The sequence below is a fragment of the Oncorhynchus keta genome, chromosome 37, assembly GCF_023373465.1.
Source record: "Oncorhynchus keta strain PuntledgeMale-10-30-2019 chromosome 37, Oket_V2, whole genome shotgun sequence".
NCBI lineage: Eukaryota > Metazoa > Chordata > Actinopteri > Salmoniformes > Salmonidae > Oncorhynchus > Oncorhynchus keta.
Genome location: NC_068457.1, coordinates 4,588,221 through 4,607,220, shown reverse-complemented (window position 1 = coordinate 4,607,220; position 19,000 = coordinate 4,588,221). Strand labels below are relative to the sequence as shown.

Here is a 19,000-nt window from a genome sequence, read left to right as displayed (position 1 = left end):
CCATATGGAACGGGGGTCAAACTCCTTCTGAAGATTCCCTATACCCAACCTTTCCCCAGCTGTGAGCGTTCATAGAAGTGAAGTGATGGCTTGGCCTCTGGCTGTTGATATGTTCTCGGGGAGAGGGTGGGGCTTCACGTGTGCGCTGACCGTCCTGAGCTGTTTTATTGTGGGGGCCATATTCCTGATTCACCATGATCCCCCAGAGAGTGCCAAAGAGGATAATTTGACTCATGTGCTAGATGAGGGAAATGGGATGTTACCAAAGATTCTCAAAAGGTCACTGAAACAAAACAGTAAGGAAGTGAGGGTGGAATTGGGCAAGGATCTCTCAGTAGAATTTTGTGTAGACCAATTGGGGTCATTCACTCCTTGGCAGTCTAGAACCATGGGACTCTATGGGAAGTATTTGTGTAAATCACCGTGTAAGTCGTGGAGCCAGGTCATAGCTCACACTGAAAGGGATGGCTATGTAAACCCATACACTCAATTTGGGACCAGGTGGAGTATAGTAAGGGTTGGCATTTTGGACTGTGTTCCCGAGCAGAGGAAGTATTGTATAAAGGTGCGAATTAACATTAAGGCGGTCAATACTCAGGACCTCGGGTTATGGTATGTGGGCTTCGACCAGTTTTCAACTGATACTATGGTACCGTTCCAGGTGGCAGAAGTTAGAGTCGATAAGGAGAATGTGATTGGCCGAAGTTCAACCAATAAGACAGAGAATATGACCACTGACGAGACCATGTCTGAATTGACAGGCTGGTTGAACTCTGGGGATTTCAATAAAATAAAATGGGCCAGTGTTGACACCTAGTGGTTGTGTGGGTCATGTGCGCAGACAAAAGGACATGAAGTTATCTAAAAGGGAAAAGAGAAGCACTTCATCTGGGTCATTTGATGACAAGGTATACATTGATAACATTGGGGTTCCAGGAGAGGTGCCAGATGAGTCAAAGCAAGAAATCAGATCCTAGCAGGATTAGAGTTAAGCATTTCCGGGGTTCTACTCTCACAAGAGCGTGAACTGAATTAATTATAGTTATGATAATCAACAGCGCTTTAGCAGGAATACCAAAGGTGTTATTAAAGGTTTTGTAGAACAGACTGAAGCAACCAGCTGGAAGACCTGACAGAATAGAATTGCATTAGATAAAAGGGGGAAGTGGGCGTGATAATCAGGACCATGTCTTACATCCCGGGGTAACACAGCTCCGGACGAACCAGTGCCCGAAGCCTCAGCTGGTTTGACCACCCTGGCTCACGGGTTGGCAGAAAACTCTGGGGTGAATACTCCCCTGACTAATTGGTTTGATAGTACGTTTGGAAAATGGAAAAATTTTATAATCACTGTGTTATGGGCTGCATCCACCTGCATGACTGTTTTAATTTTATGCGGCTGTTGTCTAATTCCCTGTGTGCGAGGCCTTGTTTCCAGGACTCTGGAGAGATCAATGACACTACAGATGGTGCGTTATGGGCCGATTCCAGGTTCTGACCGTGGAGGACTGAAGGCATGTCTACCGAGGAAGTGGACGAATCTGAATCTGTCATTTGTGGGGAATTTATGTTTGATGAGAATAGTGTTGAGATGAAGGGGAATTAGATTGTAATTTGTTTCAAGGATTAAACTGTTTTTTAATAAAGATTGTGGCAAAAATCCTGAAAAAGGAGTTATGATTCTGATGTAGGTTTAAAACCAGTTGGAGTTAAGGTTAGATTTTATTAATGATGTGTGAAGAATCTGATAAACCTCTATAAAAAGGTTAGTTAAGTTCATTTATACTTTTATTTTTTATGATTAAATAAAACTAGATGTAGATTTGAATGTATAATATTTTATCAAAGGGAGGATTGTTAGAGGAAATTATAGTTGAAATGATTAATTATGTATACATTATTGATTAGAACCATTTATTCTAATACTATTATGTTATGATATGAAAAGTATGAGTTTTTGGTTAAGCTGTTACTCAAAATGTAAGCAGAACGAATTAATTGTCTGTGCCTCTTGGGAGGTTTAAGGGAGAGGGATGTTATAGCTTTTCAGACAAGATAAGAATGTTTGGGTTATGTTCCATTAGGGGAGAAAAAGTATATCTTTTAGACAGATTGGAATGTCTGTTTTATGAGGGGAGAAGAAAATCTCCAGGCCTGAGTATACTACGCTATTGTAAGGATGGGAGGGAGTGTGAAACTGATGACGTCATTTTATGATCTCTCTTTAAAATGTAATGTTCTTTGTATTTTGGGTCAGTACTCATCAAGAATAAATGCTGAACTTGTTTTTAAGACTGGTCTCTTGTTAATTCATGCAAATGATAAACTTACAACTTATCATGAATTAGATAAGAGTGTGACTAATTGGTTTTGGCTGTAAAACAATAAGGAATTTAGAAATTCCTCTATCAATTATCCAGACTGCCGTGTACAAGAGAAAGACAAAGGAGGGTGGATGCAGTGGACATGTTCCATACCGCTCAGCTCGAGGCCATACCAGTCACAAGCACATTTATCAAACAGGAGACAATGAAAGATGTGACCTTGTCAAAAGTGTACCCCTACACCATGTCAGGATGGCCAGCTACTGGCAGAAAGGAGCTGACTCCGTATTTCCAGCGGAGAAACGAAATTACAACGTACCAAGGATGTTTGATGTGGTGAATGAGAGTCATGATACCCCAGAAATGCCAACATCTAGACTTGCAGCAACTACATGAAGGTCATGTTGGAATTGTCAAAATGAAGCTGCTCGCAAGGAGCCACTTCTGGTGGCCAGGTCTGGACCAACAGATAGAAAATATGGCAAAGAACTGTAGCGGATGTTTGGAAAACCTTCACATGCCTGCTCCTGTCCCAGTCCACCCATGGGAATGGCCCGCAGAGTCATGGCAGAGAATTCATGTGGACTACGCTGGTCCCTTTGAAAAGCACATGTTTCTGGTTATAGTTGATGCCCATTCCAAATGGCCAGAGGTGTTTTTGCACTGACTCCTCCACCTCAGCTCAGGCGATAGAGTGTCTCAGAACAACGTTTGCACGCTTCGGTTTGCCACTGCAGCTGGTAAGTGACAACGCACAAGCTTTTGTAAGTGACGAGTTTACAAGATTCATGTCAGTAAATGGAATCAAACACTCAACCTCAGCTCCGTACCACCCTGCCACCAATGGGTTGGCAGAACGCTTTGTGCAAACCTTAAAAAAAGGACTCCGTGCAGCAAAATGGAACGAAGGGACTTTGCAAACAAAACTGGCCAAGTTCCTGGCCTCCTACCGAAACACCCCACATGCCACGACAAATGAAAGCCCAGCCGCACTGATGTTCGGGAGGCCTCTCCGCACACAGCTGGACATCATGAAGCCAAACAGGTGTAATGAAGTGCTGAACAAACAAGCCAAGATGCTCTCCGGTGGCCGGGAGCGCCATCTCCAAACAGGACAGGAAGTGATGGTGCGAGACTACAGAAGAGGAGGGAAATGGACAAGAGGGGCCGTACACACACAAACAGGACCCAGAACGTACCAAGTTCAAGTGAGCCCAGACATAATGTGGCGGCGTCACATTAACCAAATGCATTCCACGGAAAACAGCACAACAATCGAGAGAGAACAGGCACAGAGAGATCCTGAGAGTGACACACAGGGAACTGTAGAGGATGGTGGGGCAGTAAAGAGACCCCAGGCTGAAAGAAGGGAACGTGTTGATGAAGGTGCTGCTATAGCAGAAGCTATAATGGAACAAGCACACACTGAGGATGTTCAGGAGCCTCCAGACAATCCGAGGCGCTACCCAGAACGAAGGCACCGTCCACCAGACAGACTAGACTTATAAACAAACAAACAAAAACTAACTGTTCAAGTTCAAATTAAAAGATGCAAAATAACTACAACAAGTTCTGGGAAATGTTTCAGTTGTGGTTTGGTAAAAGTAACTCTGATTGTATAAGAGAAGGAATGTTATGTTTGAGTAAATGTGAAGCTCCAGTTTAATTGCTTGTATTCAGAGTCTTACTTATTACATAAATAAGTGCTAAGTGTTAAGACACTACACTTTCCATGGCATCTTAAAGTTCTTCCCGGGCCGGCACTCGGACCGGGGAGGCTGATTCTGCACTAGTGACTGTTAGACTTTCTTCAGCAAAGATGGCAGACAGAAATACTAGGAGAGAGGGGTAGCCCTACACAGAACTGATCTGCATCAAAGATGGCAGACAGAAATACTCAGAGAGAGGGGTACCACTACACAGAACTGAACTGGATCAAAGATGACATACAGAAATACTAGGAGAGAGGAGTACCTCTACACAGAACTGAACTGGATCAAACATCGCGGACAGAAATACTAGGAGAGAGGGGTACTCCTACACAGAACTGAACTGAATCAAACATGGCGGACAGAAATACTAGGAGAGAGGGGTACCACTACACAGAACTGAACTGGATCAAAGATGACATACAGAAATACTAGGAGAGAGGAGTACCTCTACACAGAACTGAACTGGATCAAACATGGCGGACAGAAATACTAGGAGAGAGGGGTATCCCTACACAGAACAGAACTGGATCAATGATGGCAGATAGAAATACTGGAATGGAAGCAAAATGTAAGGGATTATAACGTCATAACAAATCATGCAAAACCATGTACAGCTGACAGGAATGTTAGTTAATGTAAAGACAAACAATTATGCTTTTTTTTATCATAAAGTTCATTTATGAAAATCGCCATTCAGCAAGTTAGCTGACTAGCTTTATGGGTGTTGTGACGTGAGCATGACATTGTAATTCTGGTTGTTTTAGGGAATTCCTGAAACAACCAGCAAACCAGGCTCTAGTTTAGTGAAACAGTGGATGTATATAATCTAGCTAGCTGAAGAATTTACTGCAAATTGAATGTTCAATTTTGTATGCTTGCCTTTCTGATATTTGCCATGCAGATAGATGAAATCGCATAGCTATGTTCTTGCTTATTGTGCAGTGGATGATTAAAATACCTGTATGCCTATGGATGTGTAGCTAGCTATCTAGCTGATCTGTGTATGGACCCAAACATTTGGTATACATATTAGTTCAGAACCTAGATATGAACCTCAGCTATCATAGCCAGCTGTATCAACTTCAAAACAGCCTGAATGACATTAATGAAGCCTATGGATTGAGTAGAATATAATATCATGTTGTGCCAAGGATGGAAGTCATATATACATGTAGTTATTACCATGCATGAGATCACCACATTGTAGCCTGTACATTTAATATATTCACTGATCATGTACTCTACCTTGGTAAATAAAGGTGCAGTTTAGGTATGAATGTCTTTGCGATTATTTTTCAGTCATATCCAATACCAGGAGAATCAAATTCCAGTCTTTGAATGACGCTGTGTCTACATGTCTGTATTACAATTATACACTTTAACAGTGTTTACCAATCTTGGTTCTGGGACATCAATGGTTACACATTGTAACTAATAGACTATAAACAGTTAATTCATATATACAGAAGTATAATGTTAAAAAACAGAACACTACACTTCCTATGCATCATGTAAATACTCTAAAACCGGTTCATCTCAACGTCTAATTCCCTTCATCTGCATTGATCTGATAAACACAGGATAGGTGGAGTTTTCATCACATTACACTTCATTTCAACCAGTAGAGAATGTGAAACACTTTATTGAAAAGCTCATTATCCAAGTGTTATAAATACAAGTTCAATCTGTACTTCAATGCACAGATGTTGTGCATTATAAAAACAGAGGAAGAAAGAGGAGGTGGAGAGAGAGATGTAGAAGACAGAAAGGGAAAGAGGTAAACACATAGGAGCAGGGAAGGCAGCACATGATTAATTAATCACAGTGCTACATAAATATTCTCTCAGTTCATCACAATTACATAATAGTGTCTCTAGTCAGCCAAAAGGTCATCTTAAAAGCAGGTGAGGTGGCGATGATGAGACTGGGGGTTGGCATCCTCTCACATCAAAACATATCTGCAGACAAGAGACAGATGGAGAGAGAGCATGTTTAAGCCTTGTGTTTTATTTTTATTCTAACATTGTTATTCATCAATCAGGAGGTGAAATGCAAAACTGACCTTGGATCATTAACTCTGGGACTACTGCATCTATCTGTATTTCAATGTAAAGCATCTCTTTAATAATACTTCCTGTTGACCCCATGTAGCCAGTTCAGATGCAGGAGGGGTTCACCGGCACAGCTGATATAACCTAGAGTATTTAGGGTCGAAGGGGAGAGCGGGATAAGAGCCTGTTTTGTTTTTGTACAGACATCACACCCTTACCTAAACAGCACCATCACCTGAGAAGTATAAATCAAAGGGATAGAAACTGTGAATTGAATAACTGCAGTTGACATAGCTAAGTAAATGGAAGAATACTCTTATTGCAATGTGAATGGCTCTTAAAAGAGCCTTCGGTTGTGCATAGTGTAGTCTATGGTGTTAACAGGGAACAGCACCCTTGTTGAAGAAGTAGGAGGTGAAGATCTCATGCACCTGGGTTGCCTCTCTTGCTGCGTTGTTGGACCCCATCCTTGAAACATCCTGCAGAGCAGCAGACTCCTCCTTTGGCACATGGTGGCGAGCTGCAGATCCCCTCCCGGTCCTTGTGTCCATCCTCATGAAGTTACGCAGGACACAGGTAGCCTTCACACACCTGAATTCCTCCAGGAGGCAGTCCCAGATGACCCTGGTTACCCAACATTGCAGTGCCCTACCTGGTAACCGTAGGTAATCGTTTTGAAGGAATCTCCAGTTACAAGGTATCTGTAGGAATATGGAAGACAATGTAATTATTAGACTGTTAAATCACCAAGTCGTTGTGGATTACTAAAGTGTAATATCCCTGATAACAAATCATGATAACATTGGATTGATAGATACATGGGCACACATATGTGCATGTGTAGCTTGTGACAATAACATGATCATATCAAGGATGGCATCACAAATTAATACATAAATACCACTTGAAGCTTGATGATGAGTTGATCATTTGAATCAGCTGTGCAGTGCTGAGGCAAAAACAACAATGTGCCCCTCTGAGTCCCCAGGACTGAGGACCACTGCTCTTCATTGGCACCTCTTCATAAGTAAACTGGCTTTCGTAGAGCTCTTTATCTGAGGGCAGAAAACCTCACAAGAAACTTCATTGTAGTCAAATTACAACACACTGAATATTATGTTAGCATTATCTCCATCCTCACTTCTAGGGACAGGACCAACACAAAAGTACCCGCCCTTTCCAGAATAACATCCTCTCTCACTGACCGTTGGTGCTGCTATCCTTTCACCCTCCATGGCTGTTAGCTAGCTACCTACAAATGCATTTGGAGTTTGTTTTTTAAAGTGATAAATACATCAAGATAACTAGCTAATATGAAGTTAGGTAGCTGGTGATATTTCATTCACTTAGCTATCTATCTACACAGTATTTGAAGTTAGTTAGATAGCTCATTTAGCAACTCATTTAGCAGCTCATTTGGGTTAGCCTGCACTGTAGCTAGTTAGTTAATAATACATTGTGTTTTTTTACATTTCCAAAACCTATTTACTTACTTACTTGAATAGGTTCTCCCAGCCATGTGGACAACTGGAAACAGGGCAGCAACGTTTGTCACCAGAGCGTTTTGGAGGATATTACTATTGAACTATGATCCCATTTAATAACCAGACCTTCATACAAACTCGCACTGCTGAATTCTTGACGGAGTCACAACGGGCGGCCTAAGCGGCACCTAGTCCATCTACTGACTGGACGCAGTTGAGTAAAATTTACATTTTATTTTCAGACTACAAGTTAGTGTAGGAAGCATGAGTTTTTACTCACCAGTGTAACACAGTGTGTTTAAAGACTTAGTAACTTAGTTGTATTGAAGATCTGGTTACCTATAAGGACAAACAGTTATGTTTTTGCTTTATTAAATATTTCTTAACTTATTTCTGGATATCTTCTCATTACCCACAATGCACTATTTCTACCGAGTTTGTATGCTAGCTTGGTATCTAGCTCAAGCTTGCTAACGTTAGCCACACCTCATGCAGCATGTGATTGTGTTCTCTAGTGGGAACTTGTTCGCATGGTAGAGCTTCTGGACATCAGAACAGTGATTAGTCACCTCAAACTTGACAAATATTTTTTCTTTAACGAGTCTGACACGAAGTATATACTGCTTTCAGGAGATCAGGCCCAAATCCCTGTCATTCACCTGAAGAAAAGGTGGAGACGAGCTTCCAGACGACATAAATGCCTTTTTTGCTTTGAGGCAAGCAACTCTGAAGCATGATTGAGGTGTTCCGGACGTGTGTGATCACACTCTCCAAAGCAAGACATTTAAACAGGTCAACATTCACAACGCCGCTAGGACATACTGATTACCAGGGCATGTACCCAGAGCATGCACGGACCAATTGGCAAGTGTCTTCACTGACATTTTAAAACTCTCCCTGACAGCCTACAGGGAGGAGGTCAGAGACCTGGCACTTCCTCTCCCTCAATGTGAGCAAGACAGAGGAGATGATCGTGGACTACAGGAAAAGCAGGGCCGAACAGGTCCCCATTAACATCAACGGGGCTGTAGTGGAGCGAGTCGAGAGTTTCAAGTTCCTTGGTGTCCACCTCAAAACATAAATGGAAAAACCAAAGACTGTAACACCTTCCCCCCTAAGAGAATGCTTACCACCAACAGACAACAACTTAAAACTCACTAGCTTCTAGAACTATCGCCCCCTTGGAACGAGCCCCAAAACTCTCTCCAATACCGAAAAACGTACAGTCAAAATAAATTGTAATCCATGGCAACGCACTGGCTAAATGCAAAATTTGTTGAATGCACACCCTTGGGACAATCAGAAACCATGTTGTCCTCATCACGGACATTTCAAGAGGAAACTCCTGGAATTTCCGAAGTAACTTTCCACCTCACTGCAGATCTTCTCTCTCTTTTCAGGGTTCACTCGATAGGCATGTTGTTGGATCGGGGCCCAGTCCCCAATGGCTTGCTCTGGTACATTTGGGTTGGCACATCTGAAAATGAACCCGGATATTCTAAAAGCAGGGCAACAGTGTCAATATAATTGTACCCAAAAATTGTCAGTTGGTTGCATAAATAATTTAGATTACTAAATGTCACATGAAATGAAAATATGAAATATCAAAACCAAATGTGAAATAAAGACAATTAGCACTTGAATCTTGTAAATAAATACTGGATTGATTATAAAAATAGATTATAGACAAATGTATTATACTGCGTCCATGTGTATAAGCTTCAAGTACGTTGAAAGTAAGTTTTTTTTTTTTCAACTTTCAACTAAAACCGAATTTATATCGGACGTCGGGAATAGTCTTATTTTCAACGTCTTTTCGATGACATTTTGCTAGGTGGGATATCCCAATGTCAAAACACAATTTTAACGTGTCCAAATCAATAACCAATATGCAGAAACAGTTTGGGATAAATTGAAAACCTAAACATAACATGTGCTATTTACACAAACATCTGCCACAATAATCATATTACTTGTATTTTTTAAACAAGCACCTTATAAACTGCACAAGCAGCAATAAATCACTGATATCGATTAGGGAGCAAATCAGGTTGTATGTGCTGTTGAAACTAACACAACTAAAAAAAACATGGAAATTGGAGATATCTTTTACCTCACAGGTTAGAGGACAACATGCAGAAGACAGTCATCTACATTTTGGAGGGATGTATTTAAATGTAGGGGTCGATGAACAAAGGAAAGGAACACTTATTTGTCATCACTCATCGAATTATGCTAAAATTATTTGCATATGAGAGGGGGAAGATGAGGTTGCACATCCTGTTAAAACTAACAGCTCAAAAACCACACGGAATCTGGGAATAATGTGTACATCACTGGTTAGAGGACAATTTGTAGAAAACATCTCTTTACATTTTGAAGTGTTGTATTTTGTTTCAATTGGGTCGTGTCATGGAAATTCAGTACTTCGAGAGACTTGGACATTTCTTAAAACAATCATCTTTATTTAACATTGATTAGTTATTGCAATAATGAAACCGTCAGCCCAACAGTCTTAACTGACTGTTAGTCTGAGAGCCTACCCTTTACAGACAACGCACAGTTTATATAGCTAATACCCAGAATGCTTGGTTCCACCCCTCCCATCTAGATTGGGGGGCACCATAAGCCACTTTGGGCTCATCCTGTCTTCATCTGCACCTGGTGTTATATTAACCCCCGACCCTGGCCTAATATCCCAGATGTCATCTTAACCCCCGACCCTGGCCTAATATCCCAGATGCCAGGATGTCTCAGGACCATTGAGTCCTTTGTTCTACTCCTCTCTATCCCAGCTCAACATACACCATATATTGTCTATGGAATGCAGGCTCAATCAGACCGGAGACATATGTCTCACCTGTACCACTAATCTTAGAATGGAATGTGGCTGTTTGGTTTTTAATCACCAAGACATCAATCGTCAGCTTCAAGCCATCCCAAATGAAGCCCATGTCCTCGACACCCAGACTAGCTGCAGGAAGCTAGAGTGAACACCATAAAACTCAGAATTAGCAGGACAGTAATATCGTACTGTTTGTTAAGTAAATAATTGTTAAATATCCACCAAATGAGGTAAATACATCATTTTTTCTGTCACAGACGCATGTGGTTAAGTGTAATGTCTCCGTTAAAACTAACAGCTCAAAAACCACACGGAATCTAGGAATAATGTGTACATCACTGGTTAGAGGACAATTTGTAGAAATCAGCTAGCTACATTTTGAAGTGTTGCATTTTCATTCAAGTGGGTCACCAATGTGGTAAATGTAACAACTTTTTTTGTTAGTCACTTTTTGTTAAATCATATAAATAGTACTCTTTCATTTCAGAGCCTGGATTTTCCCCCTAAGGCTAATATCCATATCATGCTGAAATCAATATAACAGGGGGCAAACGTTTAGGGTTCTACATTATGACATCATTAAAATACTCCTTCTACAATGTTAAAACATTCTACATTGTGACATTATTTCATAGAGATCATGAAACAACTCCTTCATGTATGTATTTTCTGATGTTTGATCAGATAACTTTTATCAGAGTATCTCTTCCCACATTGAACACAGCTATAAGGTTTCTCTCCTGTGTGTCTCCGCTGGTGTATAGTCAGATAGCTAGATGTAGTAAAACTCTTCCCACATTGATCACAGCTATAAGGTTTCTCTCCTGTGTGTGTTCTCTGGTGTACTGTCAGACTGCCAGAAGTAATAAACCTCATCCCACATTGATCACAGCTAAAAGGTTTCTCTCCTGTGTGTAGTTTACGGTGGGATATCAGGGAGCTTGACCTAGTAAAACTCTTCCCACATTGATCACAGCTATATGATTTCTCTCCTGTGTGTGTTTTCTGGTGCATCTTCAAAGTATGTGACATTGAAAAGCTTTTTCCACAATCTGAACAGTGGTGAGGTTTCTCTCCTGTGTGTACTCGCTGGTGTATAGTCAGAGAGCTAGATGTAATAAAACTTTTCCCACATTGATTACAACTAAATGGTTTCTCTCCTGTGTGTTTTCTCTGGTGTACTGTCAGATTGCTAGAATTAATAAATCTCTTCCCACATTGATCACAGATAAATGGTTTCTCTCCTGTGTGTAACTTATGGTGGGATTTCAGGGAGCTTGACTGAGTAAAACTTTTCCCACATTGATCACAGCTATACGATTTCTCTCCTGTGTGTGTTTTCTGGTGCATCTTCAAAGTATGTGAAGTTGAAAAGCTTTTTCCACAATCTAAACAGTGGTGAAATTTCTCTCCTGTGTGTACTCGCTGGTGTGTTGTCAGATGGCTAGATGTAATAAAACTCTTCCCACATTGATCACAGCTATAAGATTTCTCTCCTGTGTGTGTTCTCTGGTGTACAGTCAGATCTCTAGATGTAATAAAACTTTTCCCACATTGATTACAACTAAATGGTTTCTCTCCTGTGTGTTTTCTCTGGTGTACTGTCAGATTGCTAGACTTAATAAATCTCTTCCCACATTGATCACAGCTAAAAGGTTTCTCTCCTGTGTGTAGTTTACGGTGGGATTTCAGGGCACCTGACTGAGTAAACCTCTGCCCACATTGATCACAGCTATAAGGTTTCTCTCCTGTGTGTGTTCTCTGGTGTGATATCAGATTGGTTGAATGAGTAAAACTCTTCTCACATTGAGTACAGCTATAAGGTTTCTCTCCTGTGTGTACTCGCTGGTGAATTTTAAGGTATGATGAATATTTGAAACGTTTCCCACAGTCAGAGCAGCAATGAGATTTCTTCCCTGTGGGTCTGTGTTGGTGTTTCTTGAGGAGTTCTGATGTGGAGAGACTCTTCTCTGCCTCGTCAGCATCATGAGGTTGTTGAGGCTCCCCAGAGGATCCACGGTAGTCCCGTCTCTCTCCTGTGTGAATGGCAAAGTCAAACAGATGGTTAAAGGCCCACCACTGTTTATTTGAGGTAAAAGGTGATGCCCAGAGCGTACCCATGAAGTTGTACAACAATTGATGTCTGTTAAATTATATGAAAATTCTCTTGTTTTCACATTAGTAGTAACATTAAGATTGTAGACAATAAATTAATTATTAAAGTTGTTGAAACTCTTAAGCAGTGTGCCAGACAACTTTTGGTCTCCAATATAGACCCCTTTCTGTGTTTAAAAAAATTGCGGCACGAGGGCGATGCACATGCAATTTGCTTGCAGAAACTCCTCCATGCTAATGAGAAAACCACTAGTTATGGATGTAGTATATCTGGTAATGAGGAAACTCCTCCCTGCTATCGAGGATACCAGACACTTCAGAACAAACTTCCTTTAGATGTTTTGGGGGAAACGATGATACTATGGTTACTGTTGTTCCATGTTGTGAATGTTATCCAATGTGTTACTATTGTTACTGTTGTTCCATGTTGTGAATGTTATCCAATGTGTTACTATGGTTACTGTTGTTCCATGTTGTGAATGTTATCCAATGTGTTACTATGGGTTATAGCAGTATGGCCTAATAATTTGACATAAATTAACTTTTGAATATTTTTGGTTTATACTTCAAGGAGTCTTACAATTCAAAATCAGAAAGCCAGATTATCCTTGGTATAACCTTAAAACAGTACTATACTGGGGAAGCCCTTCATATTGGAGGGTGTTTCTACAGTACTATACTGGGGAAGCCCTTCATATTGGAGGGTGTTTCTACAGTACTATACTGGGGAAGCCCTTCATGTTAGAGGGTGTTTCTACAGTACTATACTGGGGAAGCCCTTCATGATGGAGGGTGTTTCTACAGTACTATACTGGGGAAGCCCTTCATGTTGGAGGGTGTTTCTACAGTACTATACTGGGGAAGCCCTTCATGTTGGAGGGTGTTTCTACAGTACTATACCGGGGAAGCCCTTCATGATGGAGGGTGTTTCTACAGTACTATACTGGGGAAGCCCTTCATGATGGAGGGTGTTTCTACAGTACTATACTGGGGAAGCCCTTCATGTTGGAGGGTGTTTCTACAGTACTATACTGGGGAAGCCCTTCATGTTGGAGGGTGTTTCTACAGTACTATACTGGGGAAGCCCTTCATGTTGGAGGGTGTTTCTACAGTACTATACTGGGGAAGCCCTTCATGATGGAGGGTGTTTCTACAGTACTATACTGGGGAAGCCCTTCATGTTGGAGGGTGTTTCTACAGTACTATACTGGGGAAGCCCTTCATGTTGGAGGGTGTTTCTACAGTACTACACTGGGGAAGCCCTTCATGTTATTTAAACCTTCTTAAAACAATTCCGTATAGCTTAGAAGGACCTACCCCTCAGACAAGGCTTAGACTGTAATGGGTGAAAACTATTTGAAACTTACATTACTCAGACTAGTTATCCTGGGATCTTACATTACACTGAGACTAGTTATCCTGGGATCTAACATTACTCAAACTAGTTTTCCTGGGATCGTACATCTTACATTACTCAGACGAGTTGTCCTTGGGAATAGTTTTAATACATTTGCAAAAAATCTAAATCTGTTTTTGCTTTGGCATTATTGTGTATTGGATTGACATTATGGGGTATTGTGATGGCATTATGGGGTATTGTGTGTAGATTGATTAAAAAAAACATTTATAATATAATCAATTTTAGAATAATGGGATGCACCGACATTACATTATTGGCCAATATTTTCCTTGCCCCAAAAAACGAAACCGATAATCGATATTTAAAATTGTTGCTGCCTTTTAAGCATTCTAGTACAGTTAAATAGTTAACACACTTGATTATGAGTGATTATGATTTTTCAACGGCAATACCGATTATTGGAGGACCATAAAAGCCGATACCAATTAAATCGGCCAATTTTTTGTTTATTTATTTGTAATAATGACAATTACAACAATACTGAATGAACACTTATTTTGACTTAATATAATACATCAATAAAATCAATTTAGCCTCAAGTAAATAATGAAACATGTTCAATTTGGTTTAAATAATGCAAAACAAAAGTGTTGGAGAAGTAAGTAAAAGTGCAATATGTTCCATGTAAAATATGTGCTATGTAAGAAAGCTAACGTTACAGTTCCTTGCTCAGAACATGAGAACATATGAAAGCTGATGGTTCCTTTTAACATGAGTCTTCAATATTCCCAGGTAAGAAGTTTTAGGTTGTAGTTATTATAGGAATTATAGGACTATTTCCCTCTATACCATTTGTATTTCATTAACATTTGACTATTGGATGTTCTTATAGGCACTTTAGTATTGCCAGTGTAACAGTATAGCTTCCGTCCCTCTCCTCGCTCCTCCCTGGGCTCGAACCACCAAACAAGGACAATTAGCGCGCGCTAACTAGCTAGCCATTTCACTTCGGTTACACGAGCCTAATCTCGGGAGTTGATAGGCTTGAAGTCATAAACAGTGCAATGCTTGATGCACAACGACGAGCTGCTGGCAAAACGCACAAAAGTGCTGTTTGAATGAATGTTTACGCGCCTGCTTCTGCCTACCACCGCTCAGTCAGATACTTGTATGCTCAGTCAGATTATATGCAAGGCAGGACACGCTAGATAATATCTAGTAATATCATCAACCATGTGAAGTTAACTAGTGATTATGATTGATTGTTTTTTATAAGATAACTTTAATGCTCGGTAGCAATTTATCTTGGCTTACTGCATTCGCGTAACAGGCAGCCTCCTTGTGGAGTGCAACGAGAGAGAGGCAGGTCGTTATTGCGTTGGACGAGTTCAGGTTGGATCCCCCGAGCTGACAAGTTGAAAATCTGTCGTTCTGACCCTGAACAAGGCAGTTAACCCACTGTTCCTAGGCCGTTATTGAAAATAAGAATGTGTTCTTAACTGACTTACCTAGTTAAATAAAGATTAAATAAAGGTGTAATATATATATATATATATATAAAAATAAATTCGGCAAATCGGCGCCCAAAAATACTGATTACCGAATTTTATGAAAACTTGAAATCGGCCCTAATTAATCGGCCATTCCGATTAATCGGTCGACCTCCACAACACACACAAGGAAGCAGCGGTATAAGCCACTGCATCTCAGTGCAAGAGGTGTCACTACAGTCCCTGGTTCGAATCAGGCAGTATCACATCCAGCTGTGATTGAGAGTCCCACAGTAGTTGTCTGTTATTTTTGTAAAGAGGGCGAAAATGAGAGGTATCCCACATGTGGACAGGAAGACACAAATTATCATTATTATGGAAAATATCATTTTAAAATAAAGGAATTTTAAAACTACTTTTCCAGTAGGTTACAGTAGGTTGTATCGCTCAAGGTAATGCCAGTAGGCTACAGTAGGTTGTAACTCTCTAGGTCATGCCAGTAGGCTGCAGAAGGTTGTATCTCTCCAGGTCATGCCAGTAGGCTACAGTCGGTTGTAACTCTCTAGGTCATGCCAGTAGGCTGCAGAAGGTTGTATCTCTCTAGGTCATGCCAGTAGGCTACAGTCGGTTGTATCTCTCTAGGTCATGCCAGTAGGCTGCAGAAGGTCGTATCTCAATAGGCCATGCCAGTAGGCTACAGTGGTTGTATCACTCTTGGCCATGCCAATAGGCTACAGTAGGTTGTATCTCTCTAGGTAATGCCAGTAGGTTACAGTAGGTTACAACTCTCTAGGATATGCCAGTAGGCTACAGTAGGTTGTACCTCTATAAGCCATGCCAGTAGATTACAGTAGGTTGTAACTCTAGGTCATGCCAGTAGGTGACAGTAGGTTGTAACTCTAGGTCATGCCAGTAGGTGACAGTAGGTTGTAACTCTCTAGGTAATGCCAGTAGGTTACAGTAGGTGTTATCCAAGTGGAAACAAGAGTCAATCACCACCTTCCGGAGACACCTGAAACCCCACCTCTTCAAGGAATACCTAGGATAGGGTAAGTAATCCTTCTCACCCCCCCCCCCTAAAAAGATTTAGATGCACTATTGTAAGTGGCTGTTCCACTGGATGTCATAAGGTGTATGCACCAATTTGTAAGTCGCTCTGGATAAGAGCGTCTGCTAAATGACTTAAATGTAAATGTAAATGTGAAACAATTATCAACCCAATGTGGAAAGTCTCAAATTTGGTTAACAACAAAATTAATGGCTTATTTGCTACGTGAGGTTTACTTGATCCAACAGAAGTTTCGTAATGCTTAAGTTGTTATGTGGACACGTGACATACCGACAACTTTGATAAAAACACTAAAGGAGTTGTCTCCAGATCGCTATGCATATTCATGCTAGTAGCTAAGCATCTCTCTCCATTGAATACAGGCGGTTGACGTCAACAACACTCATAGAATATACACAATAGATTACAATAATAAGATGGATCCACCAATCCAAAGAAAGGATATTTTGGAGATAGAGAACCCGCAGTGCCGCTTTGTGGACAACGAGTCCCATTGTTCGGGCGGAGAGACATCTTGTCAGTATATCCATAATCGTTGTTGTAGCCACTACTGGGGGGCACGGTGTGTAGTAAAACATCACTACATGAAAATCACTATACGCCAGGCCCCAGTCTGCGGTCAGCAGATAGACCCTTCTCAAATGTATATGTTTAGTCACTTTTTGGAAACGGAACGGAGAAAACAAGGGGTAGCTTGCTCTCTACGTCGTCTGATTCTAGACATATCAGTCATCATCCTATTGCCCCTCCGTTGAAGAGCTATTGACGAGCCAACTCAGAATATCCTAAGTTAAAAACACATTTAAGGCGGTACTTACTGGTGTTCAGATCTCCTCTCTCCACCTCTTCATCTTTCAATGTGACAGTAATCTCCCCTTCCTTCTTCACTCCCAAAACTGCATCCTCTTCTTTTACTGTAACATCCACCTCCTCTTTCACCCTGAAAGAGTCTTCCTCTTCTTTCACTGAAACGTCTTCCTCTTCTTTCACTGAAACGTCTTCCTCTTCTTTCACTGAAACGTCTTTCTCTTCTTTCACTGTAACAGCCTCACCCTCTACTTCTTTTTTAACTGTAACATCCTCCTCTTCCTTCTCCTCTTTCACGACAATGTTCAGCCCCAGAGTTTCTTTCTCCGTCCAGCAGACCTCTTCTTTAACAGGAGGGGAGAAGTTTAGGGAGCTCATGTTCGGGGATGTTAGCTAGCTAGCTATCATTAGCAACTAGGCTAGTGCTAACTTAACCAGCCAGCTACTATAGCTGACTAATACAAAATAACGTAATATTAAATTAAATAGGTTAACAAGTAGATACGACAGAAGTGTGTCTAAAACACAGTAGCTAATATAGACCGAAAGCGTATAAATAGCTTGAATCTTTCGGCTATGTTGGCTAGCAAGCTACCGAGGTGGTTAACGAGCTGTTTCTGAAGAACCGTCCACTAGATTATACGTCACGCTGGCAGCGTCGCCTGAAAGACACACGTCGCTGACTGGAGGGGAAACGCAGTTGAGGATCATATTTTATTTTCAAACAAAGATTATTTTACATGTATTTAATTAAATGGTACTATTATAGTGAGACATACACAGACAGGAATGTGTTGATTGATTAGTGCGAATGAAAAATGTTTACTACAGCACATTTAAGGCAGTTTCATTCAGTCAAACTAAATCTAAATAAGTAGCAAGCTAATGTCGGTCTATACTGCTCCTACATGGTGTAACAATACATCATGTAGATGTATATAATGAACAGACTAGGTCTAGACTGCTCCTACATGGTGTAACAATACATCATGTGGGACTTTAAGGCAATGCTGTTGTTACACTGGTGAGTAAAAACTCATGTTTCCCGACACTTGAACTTGTCTGAAAATAAAATATAAGTTTTACTCAACTGCGTTACCCACTCCAGTCAGCAGAGGGCGGTGTGAGACTTTTAGGCAATGCCGTTAGTGTGACGTATAATCTAGTGAACGGAAACATATGATCCTCAACTGCGCTTCCCCTCCAGTCAGCAGACGGCGATGTGCGTCTTTCAGGCGATGCTGCCAGCGTGACGTATCATCTAGTGGACGGTTCTTCAGAAACAGCTCGTCAACCACCTCGGTAGCTTGCTAGCCAACATAGCCGAAAGATTCAAGCTATTTATACGCTTTCTGTCTATATTAGATACTGTGTGTCCATGGAGAACAAGAGCACCTCCTCCCAGCTGCCCACTGCACTGAGGCTAGGTAACATGGTCACCACCGATAAATCCATTATAATCAAAAATGTTAATAAGCTATCCTCCTGGCTACCCCAACCCCGGCCAACAGCTCCGCATCCCCCCCACACGTATTTGCCCAAGCCTCTCCCACTTCTCCTTCACCCAAATCCAGATAGCTGATGTTCTGAAAGATTTGCAAAACCTGGACCCGTACAAATCAGCTGGGATAGACAATCTGGACCCTCTATTTCTAAAATTATCCGCTGCCATTGTTGCAACCCCTATTACTAGTCTGTTCAACCTCTCTTTCGTATCATCTGAGATTCCTAAAGATTGGAACG

General features: G+C 41.0%; 2 protein-coding genes and 1 long non-coding RNA gene across 4 annotated transcripts in view; 1 reads left to right on the top strand and 2 right to left on the bottom strand.

The window, feature by feature from the left end:
* Positions 1–19,000, top strand: part of LOC127916588 (zinc finger CCHC domain-containing protein 3-like) — a 128,852-nt gene that overhangs the window by 73,646 nt on the left and 36,206 nt on the right. The window lies entirely within an intron of this gene.
* Positions 5,669–8,995, bottom strand: LOC118370093 (uncharacterized). Of its 2 annotated transcripts, XR_004822744.2 has the most exons (5): positions 7,585–8,995; positions 6,989–7,339; positions 6,519–6,788; positions 6,099–6,231; positions 5,669–5,994 (listed from the first exon to the last, which is right to left on the bottom strand). It is a non-coding gene; the product is annotated as an uncharacterized LOC118370093 (long non-coding RNA). The 2 variants fall into 2 exon arrangements; XR_004822743.2 differs by having other exon boundaries at positions 6,989–8,995.
* Positions 10,016–19,000, bottom strand: part of LOC118369965 (zinc finger protein 239-like) — a 32,099-nt gene continuing 23,114 nt past the window's right edge. The window contains exons 1-2 of the mRNA XM_052498863.1: positions 17,269–17,930; positions 10,016–12,452 (exon numbers count right to left, since the gene is read on the bottom strand). Of these exons, the coding sequence (XP_052354823.1) occupies positions 11,071–12,452; positions 17,269–17,635 (1,749 nt within the window). The 5' untranslated portion in view covers positions 17,636–17,930 and the 3' untranslated portion in view covers positions 10,016–11,070. Of the gene's footprint in view, positions 12,453–17,268 lie in introns of the transcript that reaches the window.